We start from the raw sequence: 21,791 nt of genomic DNA on the forward strand, positions 1-21,791 counted from the left end.
CCTGGAACTCACTTTGTAGACCAGGCTGGCCTCAAACTCAGAAATCCGCCTGCCTCTGCCTCCCGAGTGCTGGGATTAAAGGCGTGTGCCACCACTGCCCGGCATAAATCAAAATTTTAAAAGCAGAAAGGAGCAGCAGGAGGAGACAATGACATGGGACCCCCTAGCAGTATGTTATGTCATCACTGGGGGAGGGGTGGGTGCTGCTGCTGCCCCCACAAGAGATTAGCATAATTCTGAGTGACTCTGGGTTATTATTTCACAGGATTGAGTTGTTAGGGTGTCCACCACAAAGAAGGAGGATCTAGACAGACAGATAAAAGGTTCCTGTGAGTCCAGCTTGGGAAGATAAAGGAGATTGCTTCTCTCCCTTTCAATCTGACCATGACTCTTCTGCAGAGAGGCGTTTCAAGACGTGGTTTTCCGTGTAGCCCTGGCCATCCCGAAACTCTCTAGACCAGATCTGCTGGGAACCCTGAGAGTCTGGCTCTGTCTCTGAAGTCCTGGGACTAAAGGTGTGCACCCCCTCCTGCCTGGCTTTCTTTGCTACCTTTAAAGGCTTAGTTTTGGGGGGCTGGAGAGATGGCTCAGTGGTTAAGAGCACTGACTGCTCTTCCAAAGGTCCTGAGTTCAATTTCCAGCAATCACATGGTGGCTCATAACCATCCGTAATGAGATCTGACACCCTCTTCTGGAGTGTCTGAAGACAGTTACAGTGTACTTACATATAATAAATAAATAACTCTTAAAAAACAATAAAGGCTTAGTTTTGACTGGACTAAGTCTTAGGAGTCCTCTCAGTGAGCATGGCCTCCATACCTTGCCAGTCCACTCCTGGCATTTTTCTTCCTTCACACTTCTGGCCAGAGGCCAAGGCTGCCCTGTACCATGCTCCTTGTCTTCGTGCACTGTTTCTTCAGAACAACGTGGAGTACCAAGTTGCTGAATCATGGGGGCTTCTTACCTGCTTTGTTTAAGGGCTTCCTGACAACATTTCGGGGATGCCATCTTCAGAGGAGTTGAAAACCTTATGGATTCTGCCAGCTCTTTGAGGTCTAACCACCAAGGTACAGCATCTGTTGGTCCAGAAATACCCTTCTCTCTGGGCCTCCTTTTTAACAGTATCAGTTTGAGAACACTTAGATTGGCATCTGCAATGTACTTCCTCTCTCCAATTTCCCTTGGTCTATAACAGCAATAACCCTTAACAACAGGCACACTGTGCCGTGGCTTAAGACATCTCGCTTCATGGGAAAACCTGTTAGTCATTCCCACGACTGATTCAAACATACAACCTTCAGCAGCTGTCACGCCCCCAGGCATAGCCTCAACAGCTGCTTCTAACCGACATGACTTCCTTTAGAAAGTGGGAAGTCGGTCGGTTGGGCAGTGGTGCACAACTTTAATCTCAGTTCTAGGGAGGCAGAAGCAGGTGGATCTCTGAGTCCAGGCCTACAGAGTGACTTCTAGGACTGCCAGGGCTACACAGAGAAACCCTGTCTCAGGGAAAAGAAAAAGAAAGTGAAATTCATCATCCACTTTTGACAGCCGGTGCCTGAGAGGAGATATTCAGCAGCAGCATCCTGGCTGACCACCTAAACCACAGATAAAAGCTGTATGAAGTAACTTTCAAGAATATGGGCCACTCAAGAGCAGCTACAATTGCCCAAAGTTTCCAACACCCTGCCCACAAAACACCGATTTTAAAAGGCTTGAAGTACATAGCAGAATCAATGCAAACCTGAGTTCAGAGCGCCACCTAGTATAACAGCTGTAGAAGAGCATACAGATTCTGACCACAAAAGACCAACGCATTTTGGGAAAGCCAGTTTCTGTGCACATCCCATGTTCTTTCCAGGACTCAGATGTGACTGGTTTGCTGAATCTGACAAACAGGCCAGCTAAATGATCTTCTGCAGTAATGTGGAGTTATTCTAAGGCTGGCTGTAGTGGCGCATTCTGTGGTTGCCGTACCCTGTAGTTGGAGATTGGATCAGGAGTTCAAGGTCATCTTCAACTACCTAGCAAGTTTGAGGTCAGGGGTCACAGGATTACTCCTACAAGATTGATGAACCCTTGTCTCAAAAGGCAAACGAAGGGGCCAGAGAGATAGCCCTGGCCTCTGTGCCCCTTGCTTCTTGCTTCATTATGTCAGCTCTCCTATTGCACTGTCATGTGGTGACAAAGTCAAAGGGACCCACGCCAGAATTGCTGTTGGGAGCTAAAAAGCTCATTTTCTTTATAAAAGTATTAAGCTTTAAGTCTGTGGCAGGCTGGTACATCATTTGGAAATAGGTTATAAACTTTGTGAGCTTCGATTACCTATGTGCGATGTAGAAAGACTAGAGAACTCCCTGGATTCATATATTTAAGCCCTTTTATAATAAATTAGGGGATTGGAGAGATGGCTCACAGGTTAAGAGCACTGGCTGCTCTTCCAGAGTTTCTGAGTTCAGTTCCCAGAAACCACTGGTGGCTCACAACCATCTGTAATCTGATGCCCCCCTCTGGTGTGACAGCAACAGTGTATTTACATAAAACAAATAAATCTTTAAGGAATAAAAATTTATAAATAGCCGGGTGTGGTGGCACACGCCTTTAATCCCAGCACTCGGGAGGCAGAGGCAGGCAGATTTCTGAGTTCGAGACCAGCCTGGTCTACAGAGTGAGTTCCAGGACAGCTAGGGCTACACAGAGAAACCCTGTCTCGAAAAACAAACAAAAACAAAAAAATTATAAATAAGTAAAAAATAATTAGTATTTTAATTTTTGTCTTTAAGGTTTTTAATTGTAGTCTATGTGTACGGGTGTTTTGTCTGCATGGATGTCTGTGTTTCCACATGTATCATGGAAGCTAAAAGAGGATATTGGATTCTGTGATATCTGATTTACAGACAGTTGTGAGCCACCACCGGGACCTCTGGAAGAGCAGTCAGTGCTCTTAACAGCTGAGCCCTCTCTCCAGTCCCAATTTTTGTGTTTGTTTTCTGAGACAGGGTCTCACTATGTAGCCATGGCCAGCCTGGAACTTGTATGCAGAGTTCTGGGATTAAAGGTATGCACCACCATGACCAGCCCCTCTTCAAAGAGAATATTATATAGTTTATTCTAGAGCCAAATTTGAGTGACCATGGTCCAGGAATACAAATTTAGGTTAATCCAAATTCCGTGTTCCAAGATGACAGCAATTTCATAGCTTTACAGAACAAAGAAACTTAAAAATCAAAGAAACTTTAAAATGCATGGGTAGACGTAGCTGGATGGTGATGGCTCACACCTTTAATCCCAGCACTCAGGAAGCAGAGGCAGGTGGATTTCTGAGTTTGAGGCCAGCCTGGTCTACAGAGTGAGTTCCAAGACATCCATGGCTACACAGAGAAACCCTGTCTCCAAAAACAAAAACAAAACAAAACAAACAAGAAAGAAAGGAAGAAAGAGGTTCTGTTTGTGTATGTGTGTGGTGTCTTTGCACCCGTGTAAGGAACTGCTCAGATGTGGAAAACAGAAAGATCAAAGTCCTTCCTTATGGCTCTCTGTCTTGTTCCCTTTACACAGGCTCTCTAGCTCAGCCTGCAGCTACGTCAGTAGGCAGGAAATCCCAAAGACCCTCCTCCCTTTGACCCCCACACTGATCCCATTCCCCATCCATGCCCCACAATGCTAAGTAGATTCCAGATGTATAAGTGAATTCTGGGGACTTGAACTCAGGTTCTCCTACTGGTACAGCCAAAGGCTCTCACCTGCTAAATCATCTACTGAGGCCTCAGTCTCAGACAAAAAGACTCCATCTTGGAAACGAGCTAAGATGAGGTCCTGAAGCCTTGTGGGAGGGGTGGTACCATGTGGACTGATGGTATACATCTATAATCCCAGTGTGGTGGAGGCTGAGGCAGGAACATTGTGAGTCTGTGGCCAGTCTGAACTAAAAAGCAAGATCCTGTCTAAGGTAACACTGACCTTGAACTTCCTGATTTTTTTTTTTGTTTGTTTTTTGTTTTTTGTTTTTTGAGGCAGGGTTTCTCTGTGTAGCCCTGGCCGTCCCGGAACTCACTCTGTATACCAGGCTGGCCTTGAACTCAGAAATCTGCCTGCCTCTGCCCCCCAAGTGCTGAGATTAAAGGTGTGTGCCACCACGCCCGGCTTCTGATTTTTTTTTTTCTTTTCCTTCCTTAATTTTATTTTACCTATGTGTGTGCATAAGGTGACTGCTTGGAGCTTGCAGATGACAGCAGAGAACGTTGGACCTCCTAAAACTGGGCTAAAGACCCAGTTGTGAGCAGACATGTACATACTAGAAATGCAGGGTCCTGAGCCTGAGCAGCCAGTGCTCTTAGCTCTGAGTCATCTCTGCGGTCCACCCTGAGTTCCTCGCCTCTAATTTCAAGGGCTGGTATTGGATCATAGACCAGGCTTGCCTTGACCTCACCAAAAATCCTTCTGCCTCTGTCGTACTGTGTTCAGCCTTGCATTCTTTTTAAGGTGTGGATGTTTTGTCTGCATCTTTTTATGTGTGTGCACCATGTCAAGCTTGGTGGAGGTCAGAGAAAGGCATGGGTCCTCTGGAACTGGAGTTACAGATGGTGAGCCACTATGTGGGTGTGGGGACTTAAACTTGAACCCAGGTCTTTTGCAAGAGCAACAAGTGCTCTGAACAGCTGAACCAGGTCTCCAGCCTCCTTGTAGTATTTTAGAGCAACAGTTTCCCTCACATCTTAAACTGGCCATAATATATACACACACGGCAGCAGCACAACTGCGCCAGAGTTTAATCCTAGGACTACAGTTTCCCAGAAGTCACGGAGGAACTTCTTCTGGCGTGATCCTAGATGACCAATCGTGGAGGAGCTCTGCTTACCCGCCCTGGAGCAGCAGGACTACTTCTTCCATAAGCCATTGCGGGTTTGGCTGTCATTTTCAGGTTTAGAGAGAGCCGGGTGAGCAAGGACTCCCCATTTCCCGGCAGGCAGTGCGGCCATAGGAGGCGCGGGACTTCATTTCCCAGAAGGCTTCAGGCGGCGGGCGCCGCGGTGCCTTGTGTGGGATGTAAGCGCGGAGGTGGGCTCGGGGGACCGAAGCCAGGACTCTCCTTGGGACTTGTGAGAGGCTGGTTTGGGTTTGCCTTCTGGACAGGCTCCAGAGGGCCGGGTCGAGGTTGTAGGGACCGGAGGGGCGGCCTTTGAGGGTCCCCAAGAGGTCTCTGGGACGCAGCCTCATCGGGGCTGGGGGTCCCGGAATTGTAAGGAACTAGAAGGCCCTATACAGTCTCGGTTGAAGGGTCTCAGGAACCGAGCCGCCGCCCGTGAGCGCAGGACGAAGCGGCTGGCGAAGCAGAATTGTGGCGGAGGGTAGAGCCTTAGCCGAGCCTGGGAGGGGGCTCTCTCGCCGAGCCCGACCCTCCCTCCCTCGGCTCGCCCGCAGGCCACCGCCCGCCGCCATGGGGCTGAAGGCCGCCCAGAAGACGCTGTTCCCTCTGCGCTCTATCGACGACGTGGTGCGCCTGTTTGCTGCAGAGCTGGGCCGAGAGGAGCCTGACCTGGTGCTCCTGTCCTTGGTCCTGGGCTTCGTGGAGCATTTCCTGGCTGTCAACCGTGTCATCCCCACCAACGTGCCCGAGCTCACCTTCCAACCCAGCCCCGCACCCGACCCTCCTGGCGGCCTCACCTACTTCCCGGTGGCCGACCTATCCATCATTGCTGCCCTCTATGCCCGATTCACCGCTCAGATCCGTGGCGCTGTGGACCTCTCCCTCTATCCTCGAGAGGGAGGTGTTTCTAGTCGCGAACTGGTAAAAAAGGTCTCGGATGTCATATGGAACAGCCTCAGCCGCTCCTACTTCAAGGACCGGGCCCACATCCAGTCCCTCTTCAGCTTCATCACAGGTTGGAGTCAGACAGGTGGTCAGGGGAGCAAATGAATGTTGTCTTCCTTCTTCTCATGTCTGAACAATATGGCTTATAGCCCTTTTGAGACTTGTAAACCTTGTGCAGTGGGGCAGGTGTTATTTCTCCTTCGCAGCTGTGGAAAGAGAATCCTGAAGAGGGGAATGTCAGAATGACAGGGCTGAGACTGGAACCTGATCATTTGGTGCCAGATCTTACTCTCCAGTCTTTCAACAGTCCCAGCCCTGCCATTGAATAGCCAGAGGGATCTGGCAGCCCAACATATGGGGAAAGAGGGTGGTAGCAAATTGGGGAGAGGACAAATGGGTGGGTGCCTTTGCGACAATTAAGATGATAACCTTTGAAAATATTTTGAAAGGAAGCATGGGCTTGACTAAGGACAAAGTGCTTCAGCTCTCAGTACACTGTGTTGAGCAAGCCTCTGAGGCCTCTTGTGAGCTTTGAGGGAAAAGGTGCGGAGATAAATCAGAACATGAGGAAGGGGGGGGTTCACAGGGTCATGGGCTTGCTCTCCCTGACAGTCTGATAGCTGTACAATAGACACTGGGTTAAGTCATTATGTTAACAGAAGTACTTGGTATAGAAAAGGGAGGGACAGTTTCTGGCTGTGTGGACCTGATATCCAGAAAGGTTCTGGGGTTGGGTTATTGGGAGGGAGATGCTGTGAGCATAAAAGGGCGAACGTAATGAATAGGGTGTGTGATGCTTGGACACAGGCTTGAGGGGTGCTAGAGGGGGCATGGCTCCCTTCTTCCAGGACAGAGCTCTCATGACTGCCCTCTTCCACAGGCACCAAACTGGACAGCTCGGGCGTGGCCTTTGCAGTGGTAGGGGCCTGCCAGGCTCTGGGTCTCAGAGATGTCCATCTGGCCCTGTCTGAGGATCATGCTTGGGTGGTGTTTGGGCCCAACGGGGAGCAGACAGCTGAGGTGACATGGCACGGCAAAGGCAACGAGGACCGCAGAGGCCAGACAGTCAATGCCGGTGTGGCTGAGCGGGTATTGTATTTTCCCTTCATCTTGCCCTTTTCCTTCTGTGAGCCTAAGTCATCTGAGGGATTCTGCTTCCCTGGCCAGGCTCCCCTCAACCCACCGTCCCTCTGTGTTTATGTACCAAGGCGGGGGGGGGGGGGGGGAGGAAGATGAACTGATTTATGTTGCTATGCCCTAGAGCAGGCTCAAGGTGGGACGTCCTGAGACGTCTGCTTTTCTCCCTTTCCAAGAGCTGGCTGTACCTGAAGGGATCGTACATGCGTTGTGACCGTAAGATGGAGGTGGCGTTCATGGTGTGTGCCATCAACCCTTCCATCGATCTTCACACTGACTCTTTGGAACTGTTGCAACTACAGCAGGTGAGGAGACTGCCCCAGCACAGGACCTTCCCTTCCCCTTTTGTACAAAGAACTGATCCTTCTCAATGCACACAAAGGGCTTTGTGAGTCTTGACTCCTAGCCCTTCTGTGGTGGGAGGTTTCTGTTTCCTCTGGTCACTTCTCTAGCTGATTGGGGCTCCCTTCTACTTACCACGCCTTTCTCCCTTTGGCTCTAGAAGCTGCTCTGGCTGCTCTATGACCTCGGACATCTGGAAAGGTCAGTGGAAGGATGTGATCAGATAGGCCTTGGGGGGATCGGGGAACTGAGTGATAGCCTGAGTTTATTATCTGTTCCCAGATACCCCATGGCGCTAGGGAACTTGGCAGACCTGGAGGAGCTGGAGCCTACCCCTGGTCGGCCAGACCCACTCACCCTTTATCACAAGGTGAGGGCATCTCAGAAGACAGCAGCTCCTTTCTGGGGATGGAGAGGGTAGAGGCGGAAAGGACGAACGTTGTGTTGTGCTTCCTGCCTTACTTTGCATAAGGCATGTGTGTAATGAAGGTAGTTCTGTGTTTAAGAAGAGCCCTGGCTCCTCCAGCCTAGGAGTGGCAGGGCCCGAATTGATGCCACAAGCCCTGCAGTTTCAGCCGCCCTTTGTTATCCTGGCTGTAGCCTATGGTAGCACTGTGGAGATGCTAGCTTGGTCATTGTGGCAGGGGGATGGTCGGGCTTAGAAGTCTTTATACAGGACCATGTGGGGAGGAAACCTGCCCCAGGCTTGAGTGTTTCCCTGCTCTTCCCTAGGCCTTGTTTTGCGGGGTCACCACTCCTACTGTCTGCCCTTGCTTTAGCAAGTGGGCTTGTAGATCCAGGCCTGGGATGGAGGTGGGAGGGAGTGGGGAATACCAGACAAAGGGGCCAGCAGGGTTAGAGACAGGGAGGAGGACCCTTTAGCATCCTTTTTCTGTAGCGTATCAGTGATGAGGCAGCTGGGGGCTTCCTCCCTGAGGTTCCTCTGCTCCATCCTCCAGGGAATTGCCTCGGCTAAGACCTACTACCAGGATGAACACATCTACCCTTACATGTACCTGGCTGGCTACCACTGTCGCAACCGAAATGTGCGCGAAGCCCTGCAGGCCTGGGCCGACACTGCCACTGTTATCCAAGAGTGAGGATTCCCCTGCCAGGGTCCCAGCCTGCCCTTTCTCTCTATGACTTTCCAATTGGTCATCCTTGTGAGACCTTGTCTCAAGCTCTGTCCTCTCTGATCACCCCCTATACAGCCAAGGCTACCATTACTTGGGAAGTGAGAACCCCTGGTTAGCTGCTCCTCCTCCTCCTCATGCCCAGTCTGTCACTCCTCTCTGCCTAGTTTTTCCTGCTTTATATTCAGTTGTGTTATCCATGGTGCTTCTGTCTCTGCCCAACTTCTAGTCCAGTCCCCACATCCCACTCCATAACCTTGCCCTCGACTAGCATGATCACATCTGGGTGAACAAGGACTCCAGCCTCTCACCCAGTCAGTGGGATGTCCCATTGTGGGACAACTGTCAACTGAATCCTGTGTGTTCTCACAGCTACAACTACTGCCGGGAGGATGAGGAGATCTACAAGGAATTCTTTGAAGTGGCCAACGACGTCATCCCCAACCTGCTGAAGGAGGCAGCCAGCCTGCTAGAAACAGGCGACGAGCGGACTGGGGAGCAAGCCCAGGTGAAGGGCTGGACTCCATTGGTGCACCCTTCCTCCTGGGCACATTGATTGGATTGCAAGGACAGGATTGGGGATTCTCTTTAGCTGGAGCTCATACCCTGGGCAAGGGTTTTAAAGGACTTTAGGGTGTTTTAGAGCTAAAGCTTTTAGGGAAATGGGTTGATGGTCCATCTCTCTGACGGCCAGGTTCTAACCTGGGCTAGGCTGTAGCTGAGGAAAGACACTCCCCTCTCCCCCTCACCCGCACTGAGGGTTGGTTTTATAAAAGCAAGGAGGTCCTGCCTGTGCTTGTCTTCCCTGAAACTAAGGCTTTGCCCAGGTGGAGGGAGCCTGGCCCGCATGCTGTGTGACCTCTGCTGTGCCTTCCCTCTTATCCAGGGCACCCAGGGCCAAGGCTCTGCCCTCCAGGACCCAGAATGCTTTGCCCACCTGCTGCGATTCTATGATGGCATCTGCAAATGGGAGGAGGGTAGCCCCACACCAGTACTACACGTAGGCTGGGCAACTTTCCTTGTGCAGTCCCTCGGCCGCTTCGAGGGACAGGTGAGAGGGTCCTACCCAGGGCATGGGAACTACAGGTGGTGACAGTAGTCGTAGGGGAGTGAGGTTACATTGCATGTGTATGAGTACAGATGAGGGGACACTGCTAGAGGGGTGGGTGGCCAGGAGCTGAGCCTGGAGGTCCTACTGATGATCAACCTTTCACTTGGCTTGCGCTTTTGCTCAGGTGCGGCAGAAGGTGCACATAGTTAGCCGGGAAGCAGAGGCAGCCGAGGCTGAAGAACCATGGGGGGATGAAGCCCGAGAAGGCCGTCGGCGTGGTCCCCGCAGAGAGTCCAAGCCTGAGGAGCCACCACCACCCAAGAAGCCTGCACTGGACAAGGGCCCGGGCTCAGGGCAAAGTGCAGGGTCGGGACCACCTAGGAAAACATCAGGGACTGTCCCAGGTACTACCCGTGGTGGCCAGGAAGTCACCAATGCTGCTCAGGCTCCAGCACCTGCAGCATCGCCACCCCCAGAGGGCCCAGTGCTCACTTTCCAGAGTGAGAAGATGAAAGGCATGAAGGAGCTACTGGTGGCCACCAAGATCAACTCGAGCGCCATCAAGCTGCAACTCACGGCACAGTCGCAAGTGCAGATGAAGAAACAGAAAGTGTCCACACCCAGTGACTACACACTCTCTTTCCTAAAGCGGCAGCGCAAGGGCCTCTGAACTGAGTCTGCGGCAAGGCCCCAGGCCTGCCCTCACTCCAGCAGGCTTCACCCTAGCCCTCTAATTCAAGCCCAGCCTCCACCCACAGTCCTAGGGGACCCAGAGCTGTCCTGCAGTGACTAGGAGCCGTCATTTAGCCCCTCTTCAGGCCCCAGAGCCCTGGCTCAGTTCTTAGAATTTAGGTGTCATCTCCCTCCAGCCGGCCAATTGGAATCTCATTGTAGGTCCATGCAACCAATCTTTACAGGTCCAATCCCCCAAAATTCAGTGGACCATGACAGGAACCTGAGTCACGCCTCAACAGTAGGCATTCCTCCCACTTGGGAGCTAGATTGACCTTTGCCCGAGAGCACAGTTGCTACCTGGAAACCAAGGACCATTCAGTCCCTAGGGGTAGATTTCCGCACTTTATAGAGTTCCATCCTTTGGGAATCCAAGTCCCTTACCCCAAAGAACTTACATATTGCTGCCTGCATTTGGAAATCTTCCTCATCTCCCTAGCCCTGGAGTCCAGGACATGAAGCTCCGACTCTTATCTGTGAATACTGAGCCTCGCCCCCTTCCTGACCAAACTGGCCCAAGAACAGAGCAGGACCTCTTCCAGCCCTCTGGGAACCTCCCTGAGGTCCCAGGAGGAAATCTGCACGGGGTGGGGGAGGGCCAGCCTCTTCCTGTTTTGTACATAGATTTATTTTTCAGTTCCAAGAAAGATAAATGCATTTTGTTAAGAAAAAAGAGAGATGTATGTATGTGTTTCATCTGAGAAATCGGGGATGGGGCGGGAGTGGATATCAGCTTTTGCTGTTTTAGGATTTTGAACTTTATGCTCAGCACCTGTAGCGCGGCGAGAATTGGGAGGGGTACCTAAGCTCCGCCCCTGCTTCGGGGACTTCCCCGCGCTACCAGGGCGCCTCCTCTCGGCCAGGCGGGCGGCGGGGCATCCCCGGGCTGGCCCCGCCCCGGGCTGGCCCCGCCCCTACGGCCTCCGAGTCTTGGCGCTGTCCCTGTCTGCCCGCTCGCTTCGCCCCGCCCCACCCCGCGCCGCTCCGCGCCGGCTCCGCAGCTTGCGCCCGCCGGCCGGTCCGGCGCCGGGCCATGGCGCTGTTGCGGGACGTGTCGCTGCAGGATCCGCGGGACCGCTTCGAGCTGCTACAGCGTGTGGGGGCCGGGACCTATGGCGACGTTTACAAGGTGCGCTGCGCGGGGCTGCGGGACGGGCGGGAGCGCAGGAGGAGGGTGCATCTTCCCGTCCCGCCGCGGGAACCCCGGCCCCGCCCCCTCCTCACCCCGCTTCTCGTCCTGCACCCCTAGGCCCGTGACACCGTCACGTCCGAACTGGCCGCGGTGAAGATCGTCAAGCTAGACCCAGGTGTGGGCCCGGGTGGGGCCTCTGTGCTCCAGGGAGGCGGGCGGGTGAGCTGGCGGGGGCGGAGAGTTGACATTTCCTAGACCCCGGTGAAGCCGACCCCAGGAGAAACTAAGGTTTGGCACCTGCTCCGCGAGGAGAGAAATACTCTATGCTCCTTCTGCACATAGGGACAGAGTCTAGGCTATCCGTGCGCCCCCCATAATGCCTTGTGCTCCCCAGGGGACGACATCAGCTCTCTTCAGCAGGAAATCACCATCCTTCGTGAATGCCGCCACCCCAATGTCGTGGCCTACATCGGCAGCTACCTCAGGTGAGGTTGTTTATCTTCTTACCCCAGACAGCCCTCGTGTGTCTCGCATTGTGCCAGCCCAGCTCTGTCTCCCCAGGAATGACCGGCTGTGGATCTGTATGGAGTTCTGTGGAGGAGGGTCACTGCAGGAGATTTACCACGGTGAGATCCAGACTCCATGGGACATGGCCTTTCCCAATCCCAACAGAGGGGTAGGAAGGCATCCTTCTGGCTGCGCTTGGACTCCTCTTAGCTTCTGGCTGGCTGTGTGACCTTGAGAGAAATACTGTCCTCCTCTGGGCTCAGTTTCCCAGACTGAATCTGGAAGAAATGTGGCTAACATCACTTTGCTGTAGTGGTGCCTCCTGCTCCCCCACTCTGCAGGGTTGGTAGGGAGGGTCAGCACATCCCTCAGGCTCTTTCTCTTCAGCACTCATTCTGTATGTTTCAGCCACTGGGCCCCTGGAAGAACGGCAGATTGCCTATGTTTGCCGGGAGGCACTGAAGGTATGGGGCTCATAGGCAGCACCCATTTTGGGCCCAACACATCTGGCCAGTGGGAGATTGGGACCTTGGGATGGGCTGGCTCAGGGGATGGAGTTTTTAGCGGGAGGGGGGCCCCCAGTTCTGTTACCGGAAGCAGCCTATTTCCCTCTTGGCTCAGTCACTTCCTGTTTGGGGAGAGGGGTGGAGGAAGCAGCTTGGGTGGGGGGCCCCAGTCCTGAGGGGGGCTCAGAAGAGATAATTGGTGCAAAGTAGCTGTCCTCAGAGACTTCTGTTTGTCCTCAGGGGCTCCACCACTTGCATTCTCAGGGGAAAATTCACCGAGACATTAAGGTAGGGGTCAGCCAAGGGCATGGTTCTAATGAGGAGGAAGCTGCCAGGCACCTCACACAATCCTTTCTCTGTGTCCCCCCACCAGGGTGCCAACCTTCTGCTCACTCTGCAGGGCGATGTCAAGCTGGGTCAGTACCCGGGGGACGCCTTGTGGCTGAGGGACCATAGAACTGAGTGCTGGAGATCCCAGCCATTTCCCTGCTTGAGCCTCAGTGGTCCCACTTAGGAGATATAGCATTATTACTTACCTGCCAATAGGTGGCTGAGTGAGATCGGCTTGGGAGGCATCTGACATGGGATTGTTTTTAGAGATGGAAGGGTGGGGACCCCTCTCAGAAGAGGGGCCTGGCCTGGCTTGGGACAGTTGTGGCTGGACCCAAGCCCTACCTGGCATAGCCTGGGCCCTGGGGTTGGAGGAAAGTTAGGCCCTGGGTCTGGTAAGAGTTCTTTCCTGCAGCGGACTTTGGGGTGTCAGGTGAGCTGACAGCATCTGTGGCCAAAAGACGGTCTTTCATTGGCACTCCATACTGGTAAGATGGTGCCCTGGCAATAGGGGTGGTGGGCACAAGGAGGGCATCTGGCCATCTCGTATGTGACCCTGATTCTAGGATGGCACCAGAGGTTGCCGCTGTGGAACGCAAGGGTGGCTACAATGAGCTGTGTGACGTCTGGGCCCTGGGCATCACTGCCATTGAGTTGGGCGAGCTGCAACCACCGCTGTTCCACTTGCATCCCATGAGGTCAGCCTTGCACATGCCCCTTGCCTGCCCCTTGCCCTGCTGACCCCTTGACCCATGAGTTCACATCCTCCCCAGGGCCTTGATGCTCATGTCGAAAAGCAGCTTCCAGCCACCCAAGCTAAGAGACAAGACACGTTGGTGAGGCCTCACCCACAGCTGGGATACCCTTTTCTAGCCGAGTCCCATGGGGTAAAGGCTTTTGCTAAGGTTTGACCTTGGTTCCCACTGTAGGCGGTGGGACGGGAGGGAAGAAAGTGCTGGTGGCTTGTGATGAAGGCTCTCCTATGGCGCAACCACAGCACTGACCAAGTTGCTGTTCCTTTGGTAGCTGGCTGGGACAGCTGACGGGATGCTCCTTAGCAGAGCTTAATCTGGGTTTGGGTGGGTGGGGCTTTTGTACCCACCAGGACCCAGAATTTCCACCACTTCCTCAAGCTGGCCCTAACCAAGAACCCCAAGAAGAGGCCTACAGCAGAGAGGCTTCTGCAGGTGGGAGGCAGGGGGTGAGCCTGGGGACTTGAGACTCAAAGACAAAGGCCTGGAGGACAGGGAGCAACTTCATCACCCCTTGCTCCTCCAGCACCCATTCACGACCCAGCATCTCCCTCCGGCCCTCCTCACCCAGCTCCTTGACAAGGCCAGTGACCCCCACCTGGGAACCCTCTCCCCAGAAGACAGTGAACTAGAGGTAAAGGGGGGGGGGGCTGGGTCATCCTGGCCTGGTGGGGAGGTGGCATAAATGAGAATTGTTGCGACTTGTGGAATTCCGGCAGAGCTGCTCTCTAGTCAAGCCCACTGCGCATCCTCGGGCCCAAGCCAGTCATGACTGTGACTAAGCAGTCCTCCTTTCTGTGTGGCCTTTGGCAAGTGTCTTGATGTTTCTGTGCCAGTTTTCCCATCTGTGGAAAGGAAGGCTGTTGTATTTCATAGTAATCTTAGAGGGCTGTCAGGAAAACAGGACACCTGATGGGTGTCAAGACCTGGAAGATCAACTGGCAAGAGGTGAGTGCAAGCCTTTTGTTTGTGTTCTTTCTTAGACCCACGATATGTTTCCAGATACCATCCATTCCCGCAGCCATCATGGTCCAGCTGAGAGGACCCCCTCCGAAATCCAGTGTAGGTCTTCTGATAGGGCTAAATGCACCCATGGACCTGGTGTTATTTGGGGGGTCCATTCCGAGACTTGGGTCCCCTTTTAATCTAATACACCGGTTCCCTAGTTCACCAAGTGAAATTCGGTGCCCCTCGCCGCAAGGAGACAGATCCTCTCAATGAACCGGTGAGGCTCTGGCTATGTGTGTGTAGAGAGGGGTTCTGGGAAGGGGGGGTGTTGGGAGTGCAGATGCAGGTGGAATACCCCAAATCATGGCCAGTCTGAAGCAGGGGTTGCCTGTGTTACCTGAGGACTCCCCCTGAGCTTGTGTCACCTGGGGTCCTGGGCTAGAGGATCTCCTCTGCCATTTTCCTTTAGGCAGTACTGGGATGTGGAAGGCTGGCCACACCCTTTTGAAACCTAGGTTTCACAGGACTAAGGGCTCCCCACTTGGCCATATTCCTCAGTCTGCCTGTCACAGGATCACATCACCCCATCTCCTCTTACCGTCTGTCATTACTTCCTTTCTCCACTCCCATGGCGCCCATCTCTTTGCCCTGCTGGCTGCTGTCTCCCTCCAGCTCCCTCTCTTGTCTTTTCTCTCTTATTTTTGTTGTTTTGTCTTTCACAAGTCTTTGCCTGTTTCGGAGTATTTTCCATCTGGGTCTCTCTGCTCTCTCCTGCACTTCTCTCTTTTTGCTGATGTGAGCTGAGACTCTCGCTTGCTCTAGCTGGCCTTGATCTCATCCTGTAGTCTAGGCCTGCCTTGAATTCCAGGTCGTTCCTGGCTCTCCCTGTCCATCTCTAGAAACCCCTCTCTTTTTTTTTCTCACCTCTCTTCGGGTGTCTCTGCCTCGGTCTCCTCCAGTGGGAGGAGGAGTGGACGCTCCTGGGAAAAGAGGAACTGAGTGGGTGAGTGAGTGAGGTTGGGGAAGCGGAGGGGCAGGCTGGGTCTTATGGAAGACTGACCACTGACCCCTTCCTCTGGCCCAGGAGCCTGCTGCAGTCAGTCCAGGAGGCCCTGGAGGAAAGGTGAGGGACCCATTCCTGGGGTGAAGAGGTGCGTCCAGGCCTGGGGAACAGTCCCCTCTCACACCCCATCATGCCATGTGCTGTGTCCCTGTAGGAGCCTGACTATCCGGCCAGCCTTAGAACTCCAGGTGTGAATTGGAAGAGGGGAGAGCTGGGAAGTCTGCCGTGTGCGTAGAGTGCTGTGGGGCAGAAGTGCATCATGGGACACCTGCTGATGACCAGGTTGCTTCTGACCCTCTTGACAGGAGCTGGACTCCCCAGATGATGCCACTGGAACCATCAAACGGGCCCCATTTCTGGGGCTGCCCCACACTGAGTCAACATCTGGTGACAATGCCCAGTCCTGCTCTCCAGGTGAGCCCCAGGGCTGGCAGGCCACGGGGAATGCTGGGGTAGGGCCGGGGCTTGGAGTCACTATGGTCTGTGCATACAGGTACCCTGTCAGCACCTCCAGCTGGCCCTGGAAGCCCCCCATTGCTGCCCACCGCCTGGGCTACTCTGAAGCAACGGGAGGATCGTGAGGTGCGAGGACCGCAGAAGGGTGGGGGTGGGGCTGCAGGGTGCCACCTAGGCCCTGACTCCTTCCCTTCCTTGCACACAGCGATCATCCTGCCACGGGCTTCCTCCCACCCCCAAGGTGCACGTAAGTGTTCACTGGCTGTCCCTAGGGCCTGCTGTCCTGGCACTGCCACCGGGTCCCTCGCCAGCTAATCACTTCCTCCCCAGATGGGAGCTTGCTTCTCCAAGGTCTTCAATGGCTGCCCCCTGCAGATCCATGCTGCTGTCACTTGGGTTCACCCTGTGACTCGAGGTAGGCCAGGGGTAGAGCAGAAGCAATAACTTAGGACACCCTTAGCTTGGGCCAGGAACACGTGGCAGCCTCTGACCTTATGCCCGTGTCTGCAGACCAGTTCCTGGTAGTAGGGGCCGAGGAGGGCATCTACACCCTCAACCTGCACGAACTGCACGAGGATACATTGGAGAAGGTGAGGCTTGTTGGCTATTGGGGACAGAGGCACAGGATGCTGGGTGCTGACCACCTGTCCACTGTCTCTGGTCCCAGCTCATCTCCCAGCGCTGTTCCTGGCTCTACTGTGTGAACAATGTATTGCTATCACTCTCAGGTAGGAGGCAGCAGCGGGTGCAGAGGCAGCCAGAGCAGCATTCCCTAAACTTTCTCTGAGCCCTATGTGGTCTTTCTCTTCCACTTCAGGGAAATCCACACATATCTGGGCACATGACCTCCCGGGCCTGTTTGAGCAGCGGAGACTGCAGCACCAGGCACCCCTCTCCATCCCTACCAACCGCATTACTCAGCGCATCATCCCCAGGTCAGCAGGTATGGGGTACACAGGAGGTCAGAATAGTGCCTGCGGGATGGGACTCCACCCACTCCTGAGACTGCCAGGGTCTTAGCTAATCACATAGGCACTTCCTGTCTCTGAAGCTGTTTCCTCCTGGTCGGTAGTTAGTGGCCTCCCCTCCTGTCCACCTGGCTTGTTGAAAAGCACAAAAGGATGTGAGCGTGAATGTGCTCTGTGGACAACGTAGATGGTGGGCTTCATCCCGCAGTTCAGTGGTCCAGGGCTGGGCCTGGCAATGTGTCCAGAGAAACCCTGCTTTGGAGAAACGAAGGACGTTCATGGCAGACTGCTTGGTTCAGGGTAGGGGCGGGGGTACAGCTGGAGAGAGTGCTCTGAAAGCCAGGAGGTAGAGACAGGATTAGAGGGCACCTTCTAAGGTTCTAGGGGAGGGGAGAGTAAGTGCAGGTGAGACCAAACAGCAAAGCCTGGAGAACCTGTGGGCTTTAGCAGGAGGGTGGAGAGCCAGCGCACAGGTGGCTGACCCCTTCCTCTGTTACCTGGGACTTGGCCTCTGTCCGTTGTACAGCGGTACTCTCAGCGTTTCAGAGGATCTTACTGTGCTGGTCAATGTGCTTCCTTCGATAGATGGTTCAGCTCACTGTCTAAGAGCCAGGCTGGTGTGGTGGCTCCTGCCAGACATCCCAGAACCGGGGAGAGTGAGGCAGGAGAACCTCAAGTTTGAGGCTAGCCTGGACTACATAGGAGATGCTTTGTGATCTCATGTAATCTTAGTACATGGCGAATAGGGGCAGGAGAAGCAGGGATTTGTGGTCATCCTTGCCCATTGAGTTTGAGGCCAGCCTGGGCTATGTGAGTTCCTATTTCTGAAAACAGAATATACTGCCCATCTCAAGAGCTACAGTAGGGCTGGTATTTGGGAAGCTGAATGGTCAGGTCTGGAGACCAGTGCAGAGGGGCGGGCCCACTGCAGGAGCTAAGTAGCCCAGCACTGACTCATGGTGTTAGGTTGCAGCTATTTAGCAGATAATTATGCAGCCGGGGTATGCGTGTGCGTGTGCGTGTGCGTGTGCGTGTGCGTGTGTGTGTGTGTGTGTGTGTGTGTGTGTGTGTAAAGGTAGATGGTAGACCTAGAAAAATGAGGCTCTTTGGTAGAGCAAACACCACGGAGAACAGGCTGAGGAAGAGGACTTTAAATGGCTGTTTTGAAAGCCTTCAGTGAGAAAGTGCTATTTGAGCCAAGACAGAGGACACGGCTGAAGCTGTAGCTTACTGGTGAGGTGTGGTGAGGTGGCATGTATGAGGTTTAGTCCCCAGCACTGCAGGAATAACTAGGACTTAGAGGAGTGTGGGGCTGGCCAGATCGCTCCGTGGTGAAAAGAGCCAGTCAGCTGCTGCAGAGTATTGGCTGACTTCCACGTGTGCCCTTGATACGTGATACTCATGTGTGCAATGAAAAAAAATTGTAAAAATCACGTCATGTGCATTGGTGTGAGGGTCCAGGTCAGATCCTCTGGGACTGGAGTGACAGACAGTTGTGAGATGACATGTGGGTGCTGGGAATTGAACCCAGATCCTCTAGAAGGGCAGCCAGGGCTCTAATCCACTAAGCCTTTCTCCAGCTCCAATAAATATAATTTTCCAAAGAAGCTAGAGATCTGTAGGGAAGGCTCAGGAGAAGAGACGACAGGCTGGCACAAGGGTCCTAGGGCAGACACAAGTCTGGCTCCTCAGAGAGGCTGCTGGTGAGGTGTGATCAGCCCTGAGGTCTTCACGGGCACTCTGCTGCGGCTGAGGACTAAGCCCCTGATGAGGGAGGACGTTGGAGGCCATGGAGCCTGTTGCAGTGGTAGGTGGCCAGCAGTGGGAGTGCGGGCTGTAAGAGTGAAGGAGGTGAGAGAAATGGTCTGGTTCTCCTTCTGTGGAGCCAGCAGGGTTTCCTGGTGAGAGGAGGCGGTTGAAAGAGAAAGGGAGTCAAGGTTGAGTGCAAAGCTTTCGACCTAGGTTGAAGGAAGGGTAGAGCTGTCACCAGCTGTGAGTGACATAGGAGTCTGGGCTTAAATTGGTTTTGCCACATTAAGTAAATTAAATGCCTGTCATCTCAGCATTCAAGCAGTTGAAGCTGGAGGATTACTGGAAGTTTGATGCTATGGTATGAGACCCTTCTGAAAAGTCACATTTCAAAGGATGCAGGTTCTCTGAGTGGGACCTTCCTGTCCAGCTGAGAAAGCTGGAGCGCCCAGAAGCGTGGGCCAGGAAGCAGCTCTAACTTTATTATGACCTGGTTCACGGGGCCAGCAGCACTGTGGAGAATGGAGGACAGCCTTATCTACAGAGCTCACACCAAGCCTGTATTGGTGCCCTGTGCCCTCTGGGCTTCCTGAGTCTCTGTTCTGACCCATAACCTTTTGGCAGAGGGCTTGCCAGACTTTAAACATGAAGAGGAGGAAATCATGGAATTTTTTTTAGAGGAAACACCAGATGCAAAAGTATCAGTACCAGAATGCCCATGACCTAGCCAGATGGTAGTTGGGGATAGAGTAGGAGGAAGAGGGAGGGCAGAGGTCAGCACAGGGGGGCAGACACCGGCTTCCTCCCAGGGGCTCATTCAGGCAGGGGCACAGACAGGACCTGAGTCACTGGGAGGAGGAGATTGCAGGGTTAACAGCCCAGTTCCTCAGATGAAGAAAGAGGCTCCAGTGGTCAGTCCGTCCCCTGAGGGCATGGAGGACTCCCACAGGGCCAGAGCCCCTCCTAGGTGCAGAAGGCAGACCGCTTGCTGTTTGAAGTCTTTACAGCTCCCAGGGCCTGTTTGTCAGTCTTTGAAATGGACTGAACACACTCAAGCTGGGACCTGCCTCAGCTTCTGGTCTCCACACTAGCTGCCTCACCTGCCAGTGAGCAGACAGGTCAAGAGGTCAGGTGACTTGTTAAAACTACACAAAACCTAGAGTGGTGGCTTTTACCAGGAACCCTAGCACATGGGAGACTACGGCAGGAGGACTGCTACAAATCCCAGGCTAACCTGGGCTACAGAGGAAGACTGTGTCAGAACTAAATGAGGGCAGGTGGAACAGCTTAGCTTCTCAGGAAACAGTGGTGCTTGCTGCCAAGCCTGAAGGCCTGAGTTCAGTCTCAGGGACCAACATGATGGAAGGGGGACTAGCTCCGACAAGTTTTCTGAATCTTTACATGTGTGACATGATGTGCATCCTCACAGTCAACCAGTCGGTGTAAAGAAATGCTTTATTTACAGTTGTTTTAAGTTTAGTATCAATGGTAGAAGTAGTAGGTTTTGTTTGTTTGTTTGAGACAAGGTCTCTCTGTGTAGCCTGGCTGTCCTAGAGCTCACTTTGTAGACCAGGCTGGCCTTAAACTCACAGAGATCCTCCTGACGATGCCACCCAAGTGCTGGATTAAAGGCATTATGTGGGGGGGGGGGGGGGGTAGGGGCGAGTGGTAACCCATCTGCCACAGTTCGACACCTTACAGGAGTAATTTTCCTGGGTATACCACAGGGATCCCAGGAATTGAGCTCAGGTTGTGAGTCTGGTGGTGGCAGATAGCTGTACCTAAGGAGCGACCTAGTCAGCCCAAGAAAAGGTCAAAAAGAACAGAGAAAAAAGGTGTGTGGTGCTGGATCTGGTGGCTCGGGCTTCTAAGGTCAGCGCCTGGGAGGATTCAGCATGAGCCGAAGCTTAAGAGCAGCTTGGATGACATGAACCTTGCTTTGCTCCAAAATCTTAAACACAAAAGCAGACTGGAAGGATGACTCAGTGGTTAGGAGCCATCCCTCCTCCCTCCCTGCTTGTCCAGAGGCCCTGGATTCAGTTTCCGTCCTCCACATGGTAACTCACAGACTCCTTTAACCTCAGTTAGGGAATCTGGTGCAGTCTCACCTTTGCAGGCATAAAATGAGTGCACATTACATACATGCATGCATGCAAACAAACATTCAAATACACAAAAATAAACTCTAAAAAGAGAAACCCAAAACAAAAGAACAACACACACACACACACACACACACACACACACACACACACCCGTACACCCGTGAGTGCCCAGGCTGAGGAGCCCAAGATGCCTGCAGAGCCTCAGCCCCTTAACAGCTCTTGCAGACAGGCACAGGAAAATGACAGTGACTACCTCACAGGGTTCAGTGGGGGCCTTGCCCATGGATGGCTCCCAGAACATATGCTGATTTTGACCCCTACAGACGCTTTGCCCTGTCCACCAAGATTCCTGACACCAAAGGCTGCTTGCAGTGTCGTGTAGGTAAGAGCTGGCAGTATGGGGCTGAGAGAGGTGCTGTGAGGGCTGAGCCCTTACCTACTACCTCCTCCTCCCACAGTTCGAAACCCCTATACCGGCAGTACCTTCCTGCTGGCTGCCTTGCCTGCCAGCCTGCTTCTGCTGCAGTGGTATGAGCCACTGCAGAAATTCCTGCTGCTGAAGGTAAGAGACCAGAGGGCCCTTGGGAGGGAGGCAGGATGCCTGCAGAAGAAACAGAGCCAAGCCTCTCTGCTGTCCTCCAGAACTTTTCCAGTCCCTTGCCCAGCCCGGCAGGGATGCTGGAGCCGCTGGTGCTAGATGGGAAGGAGCTGCCACAGGTGTGTGTGGGCGCCGAGGGACCCGAGGGACCCGGCTGCCGAGTCCTGTTCCATGTCTTGCCCCTGGAGGCTGGCCTGACTCCAGACATCCTCATCCCTCCTGGTGAGCAGCAGAGCTGGGTGCTGCAGGAAGGGGATGCTTGAGAAGGTCAGAGCAGGGCTAGAGGCACTTCAATCCTGCCTCTCTCATCTGGCTTCCAGGAAAGATTTCATGGACTAGCCTGGGCACAGTGGCACAGGCCTGTGATCCCTCTTTTGAGGCTGAAGCAGGAAGATGGCATGAACCCTTGAATAGATGCCAGCCTCAGTAACATAACAATCCGAAGCTTTAAAAAAAAAAAAAAAAAAAAAAAA

At 53.5% G+C, this 21,791-nt stretch overlaps 2 protein-coding genes across 3 annotated transcripts in view; both read left to right on the forward strand.

Moving 5' to 3' along the window:
* Positions 1-4,951: 4,951 nt before the first annotated feature.
* On the forward strand, positions 4,952-10,881 carry Men1 (menin 1). Of its 2 annotated transcripts, none has more exons than XM_021197008.1 (10): positions 4,952-5,043; positions 5,419-5,879; positions 6,690-6,898; positions 7,123-7,251; positions 7,449-7,489; positions 7,571-7,658; positions 8,248-8,384; positions 8,794-8,929; positions 9,308-9,472; positions 9,657-10,881. In XM_021197008.1, coding segments are annotated over exons 1-10 (1,854 nt in total). In that variant the 5' UTR covers positions 4,952-5,041; the 3' UTR covers positions 10,143-10,881. The 2 variants fall into 2 exon arrangements, with proteins under 2 accessions (XP_021052667.1, XP_021052675.1); XM_021197016.2 differs by having other exon boundaries at positions 4,991-5,055.
* A 317-nt stretch (positions 10,882-11,198) lies between these two features.
* Map4k2 (mitogen-activated protein kinase kinase kinase kinase 2) overlaps positions 11,199-21,791 on the forward strand; it is a 14,952-nt gene continuing 4,359 nt past the window's right edge. The window contains exons 1-27 of the mRNA XM_021196190.2: positions 11,199-11,333; positions 11,454-11,511; positions 11,731-11,821; positions 11,898-11,962; positions 12,252-12,307; positions 12,590-12,637; positions 12,723-12,765; positions 13,095-13,167; positions 13,246-13,377; positions 13,453-13,515; positions 13,785-13,866; positions 13,958-14,065; positions 14,415-14,493; positions 14,598-14,656; positions 15,339-15,382; positions 15,464-15,502; positions 15,597-15,630; positions 15,748-15,856; positions 15,936-16,024; positions 16,104-16,145; positions 16,229-16,313; positions 16,409-16,488; positions 16,566-16,626; positions 16,716-16,833; positions 21,044-21,102; positions 21,179-21,282; positions 21,363-21,540. Coding sequence (XP_021051849.1) covers positions 11,238-11,333; positions 11,454-11,511; positions 11,731-11,821; positions 11,898-11,962; positions 12,252-12,307; positions 12,590-12,637; positions 12,723-12,765; positions 13,095-13,167; positions 13,246-13,377; positions 13,453-13,515; positions 13,785-13,866; positions 13,958-14,065; positions 14,415-14,493; positions 14,598-14,656; positions 15,339-15,382; positions 15,464-15,502; positions 15,597-15,630; positions 15,748-15,856; positions 15,936-16,024; positions 16,104-16,145; positions 16,229-16,313; positions 16,409-16,488; positions 16,566-16,626; positions 16,716-16,833; positions 21,044-21,102; positions 21,179-21,282; positions 21,363-21,540 — 2,095 coding nt within the window. The 5' untranslated portion in view covers positions 11,199-11,237. The remainder of the gene's footprint in view (positions 11,334-11,453; positions 11,512-11,730; positions 11,822-11,897; positions 11,963-12,251; positions 12,308-12,589; positions 12,638-12,722; positions 12,766-13,094; positions 13,168-13,245; positions 13,378-13,452; positions 13,516-13,784; positions 13,867-13,957; positions 14,066-14,414; positions 14,494-14,597; positions 14,657-15,338; positions 15,383-15,463; positions 15,503-15,596; positions 15,631-15,747; positions 15,857-15,935; positions 16,025-16,103; positions 16,146-16,228; positions 16,314-16,408; positions 16,489-16,565; positions 16,627-16,715; positions 16,834-21,043; positions 21,103-21,178; positions 21,283-21,362; positions 21,541-21,791) is intronic.

This window comes from Mus pahari, chromosome 1, assembly GCF_900095145.1.
Source record: "Mus pahari chromosome 1, PAHARI_EIJ_v1.1, whole genome shotgun sequence".
Lineage (NCBI taxonomy): Eukaryota > Metazoa > Chordata > Mammalia > Rodentia > Muridae > Mus > Mus pahari.